Source organism: Pygoscelis adeliae, unplaced genomic scaffold, assembly GCF_000699105.1.
Source record: "Pygoscelis adeliae isolate BGI_AS28 unplaced genomic scaffold, ASM69910v1 Scaffold66, whole genome shotgun sequence".
In the NCBI taxonomy this organism is placed as follows: Eukaryota; Metazoa; Chordata; class Aves; order Sphenisciformes; family Spheniscidae; genus Pygoscelis; species Pygoscelis adeliae.
The window spans coordinates 11721867-11726448 of NW_008825167.1; the positions used below are offsets into that span (position 1 = coordinate 11721867).

Consider the following 4582-nt stretch of genomic DNA (forward strand, 5'->3'; position numbering starts at 1 on the left):
GCGGGGGGCGGGGGGGGGCGGGTCCGCGGCGGGGAGCGGGACGGAAGGGGGGGGGAGTCGCGCCGGGAAGCGGAGGGGAACGGTGAACCGCCGTCTGCGAAGCGTATCGGCATGGGGTGGGGGCGAAGGGGGGGGTTACTAGTTTCAGGGTTGCTGGTTTCCCTTGTGCTCGGGCGAAATGAGTTTTTCCTTCTGAACTTTCGCACATGCAAAATCAAACTGCTTAGACTTCTGTTGGTGGATGCACAGTTGCATTTCTTTTCGGTTGTCCAAGTGCTTCTTTCAAGCTGTAAATGTAAGATCTCCTCCTTGTATTTCTAAGGCTGTGCTTGTGAGGGGAGGAAGAAGATTGTACCGATTTCACAGAAGCTACTGACCACCCACCAACATGGTCGTTTTCACATGCAGCGCATGTGGCGAATCGGTGAAGAAAGCACAAGTTGAAAAACATGTGAACATCTGCAGAAACTGCCAGTGCCTTTCTTGCATGGATTGTGGCAAGGATTTCTGGTAGGTAAAGGATGGGAAACAGCCTTTTTTTGGGAAACAAGGTTCTCCTGTGGTGTATTAGAATTGAATTTGGCAATTTCTGAGTAATTCATATTTGTATTTAAAGATTATACGTGTTTTTATGTAATTTCAAGCCTAATCATCCAAGTTGGAACGGCAAGGACGACTTAACCACACAGTATACGGAGTTGCAATTTCTGCTTTTACAGTTATAAGTGACAGTGCTTTCAGCTTCTGATCATCAACTGTCACTTATTCTGCTACTGCAGAGAGAGTGAGATTGGCAATAACGTCAAAAATTCTGAATTTGGTTGTCACTTCTCAGAACTCAGAAGAAAGCAGTGCTCCTATCTGCTTTCGAAATATAAATACATGAATTTGCGTAAGAAAAGAACATTGTTCTCAAATAATGATTGTATTTCTCAATACTTCACTGACAAAAGAGTAAGATCTATGTTATTCATTCCTTCTTGGGGGCACTTACACATTGGTCAGAATTACACTACCACATTAGTATACCTATATTTAGGAATTGGGTTTTTGCAAGCATTTTTCACCTGCTTTTCTAATTTTAAAATGTGTCAATGTGAGTAGTAAAACACAGATATACATTAATAGCTGTGCATATATTACGTGTACAAATGTGTGTAAGTTATAGAGTCATTAATAAAAGCAGTCTCCTGAAGACTCATCTGATTTTGCAGATCAGAAATTTTCACTGAAGGCTGTAGCATGACAGAAATGTCAGCAGTCTTATAAGCATGTACTTCAAGCATGTCAAACTTTACTCATATAAGCGTTGACAGTATTAAGGTTTAAATGTTAGATGCTATCATCTATTACTTCAGTTTGTTGATTACATAAGTCTTGCATAGTTTCAAGGACTGAAACACTTTAGTGAACTAGAGTTAAAAATCTCCTATGTTCAGGGGTGATGATTATAAGGAACATGTGAAGTGTGTAAGTGAAGACCAGAAATACGGTGGAAAAGATTTTGAAGCCAAAGCTAACAAAGGAGATGCTAAACAACAGGAGTGGATTCAGGTAAGGTTTGTACTATATACAGATATGATAAATAACTATTGTTTATAATCATTAAAGATACAAGAGAGGCTATACTGGATCAAACCAGAGATGTCTTTTTCCCGATATCCACAGCTTGCTTTTGGCAATTCCTTGGTAGGTCTATTGCTTATCCTGATAAGAAACACACCTTTTGTTTGTTTTGAATCTGTCTCCTACTAGTTTGATTTGATGATCCCCAGTTCTTGCATACAAAGAGGCATTGATCATTGTCCACCCTCTTTGTGCCACATACGCTTTTTTAGGCCTCTGTCAACTATCCGTCCCCATCTCATCGTCTCTGTTCCAGGCTGAAAAGTCCTATCCTGCTCAGTTGTTCTTCATATGTAAATTCTATCTTTGGTCCTCTGAAGTCTTCCCAGTTCTACTGTATCCTTGTGAAATGAGGTTACAAGAACTACATACACTGTTCAAGATAGGGATGAACCGTAGATTTACTCTGCATCATAATGATGTTTTCTGTGTCCTTCTTTATTCCTTTCTTACTGATTTTTGTCAGTTAATCTACGTTTTTTTTTTAACTGCTGCTGATCATTTTGCTGGCATTTTCATGGAATTGACTATTTTAACCCCAAGATCTTGAGTCTAAGCTCCAGCGATCAACTTAAAGCCTGCCACTTTAGATGTGAAGTTAGGATTGCTTTTCCTATGCATGCTGCTTTACATGAATTTGTGTTGAATTTAATTCACCTTTTTGTTACCTAGTCACTCATTCTCTTAAGATCTTTCTGGAATTCTTCACAGTCCTCATCCTGAATAGCTTCATATCATCAGGAAATTCTCCTGCCCTCTTTTCAGGTATTTTGTAAATAATGTTGAACAGCAGAGGGTGCAGCATGGATCGCAAGAAATGTCTCCTACCCTTTCTGTCCTACCCTTCAGGTAGTTAGTTATCCTACGCAAGAACCTACCCTCTTATGGCTATTAGTTTCCTTTAAAGGTTTTAGGAAGGAACTCTCAAACATGTTTTTAAAGCCCCATTACATATAATTAGTTAGATCGCCTTTATCCAAGGATTTGTTGATTTCTATCTCGTATAGAATACAATCTAACAAAATACTAAGTTACACGCATACTCAAGGCATATGAATAATACCATTGAAGTCAACAGACTAGTGCCATTGTTCAGATTAAACATTGTTCAAAGGCAGTATGATGTGAATGCTGTTGCTTATGAAATTGTTAGCCTTCCTCAATAGTAAGTACTTTCTACACAGAAGGGTGAGGGATTATTACAGAGTGTCCTTCTCTGGTAGTCTTAACGCATCCACAAAACCTTTCAGTAAACAGATTTTGAGACGTACAGGAAGGCTCTCCAGTGTCCAGTGGCTACATCTTTAAATAATGGGAAGCTCAGAGCCTTTTTTCCCCCAGAAGCAGCAGTGCTGTTCAAGTAACTGCCACAAGGCCCTGGCCTAACCACCTCTGTTCTCTTGTGCTGGCTAGGAATATGCCTGAGCTCTCTTATGGGGATTAATAGTTGTTGAAGCTGGCACTGCGGCTAAAAGAAATGCATGTCAAACTGCGGTCTCAAAGTTAGCCTGATTTTTCACAATTAACTCCAGAAGTTTGCAAAAACCAATCAGTTGACAATTGCTTTTCTTAATGCAGGTCTTTTTCTTGCTGCAAGAATCCCCTATGTGATACAGTTACTTTACTTTTAAAAGTTTTTATTACAGGTTGTAACTTGTACATCAGAAAGCATTGGTGAGCAGTCCTGCTCGCCTCTGCTTACTATATAGGTATAAGTATTTATATAGATAACTTTGATGCATCTTATGATCTATGATACCAAAGGTTAGTGTTTTTCCCATACGTATTGAACAGTTCTTTAGAGCAGGCTATACAGTCTGTGGCTACTGGGTGATTTCTGTCCAATGTGTTTCCGACTTGCATACCTTGCATGTATCATTTGATCCTTATGCTGCTTTGCTGATTTAATTCTGTTTTTCTTCATTCAGAAAATTCATGAAGTAATGAAGAAGCCAAACATAAGCCCTAAAGTGCGGAACATTCTGGAGCAAATGCGTGTCTTTGATAACATTCCAAGAAAAAAAGTAAAGTTTCAGGTATGTTTTAATAGAGATTTGTAGTAATCCATGCAGTGAGCTTAAAAATAGACTTTCTTAGCAAGTGCCACTCTCTTTTAACAAAGGTGGGACAAACTGCTTATTTGGGCATTGGTAAATAGATGGTGTAATAGCCGAGTTTCAAATAGGCAATGTTTGTAAAATACATCTTGCTTAAAAGGACTCTCTGTGTGCCATTTTAATTAGGTATTAAGCCAGACTCACCATTCAATTAATCTCCATGTGTAGGCTTGTTCTTTTTTTAATACCTTTGGTTTTTTCTATTTGCAATTTCTATTGAATGTCCAAATTCTTAGACATACTTTGAAAGGATTCTGATTTCTGTGGCTTTGTTTTTTCCTGGTAAAGGCAAGATACTGTTTTGAGAGTTTTCTTGTTGCTCAGTATTCTGACAGGATCTCCCACGCTGCATGCTTCACTAAACTTTGCATCACAGCCAAAGCAAATTCCAAATGTTTTATGTGGTGTCAGTAAAGAATTACTGACAAGCTGGCCATTTTTTTTTTCCCCTCTGTTCTGTGCCTCAGATTGTGAGGCTGAGAGAAGATCATGATTACTTGCAAAGCGCTCAACCTAATAGAACCTAATAGAGCTGCGGTGAAATGGCTGCTAGTGACCTGAAGGTTAGAATACTTTTCTACAAAATCAATGTTCTAAATAGGGAAAGTGATATTGTCAAGAAGCCTCTTTCTTTTTGGTAAGATATGTTGCAGTGGAACATGAGAAGTTTTTGCAGTTCATTGTTCCAATTTACTAATGCAGCTTTCCTGGGATTTTCATTGCAATGCAAAAATCTTTACATTAGGTTTTACTTAAAATTCCACATTCCTGAAAGTTGATCTGTCGCTGATAGTGTGAGCATATTGTAAGTAGAAATTTACTGCTTTGTTTTCATTTTC

At 38.8% G+C, this 4582-nt stretch overlaps 1 protein-coding gene across 1 annotated transcript in view; it reads left to right on the forward strand.

The window, feature by feature from the left end:
* Nucleotides 1-327: 327 nt before the first annotated feature.
* The window catches only part of LYAR (Ly1 antibody reactive), a 10113-nt gene continuing 5858 nt past the window's right edge, over nucleotides 328-4582 (forward strand). Inside the window, 3 exon segments of the mRNA XM_009328853.1 lie at nucleotides 328-510; nucleotides 1440-1554; nucleotides 3555-3662. Coding sequence (XP_009327128.1) covers nucleotides 389-510; nucleotides 1440-1554; nucleotides 3555-3662 — 345 coding nt within the window. The 5' untranslated portion in view covers nucleotides 328-388.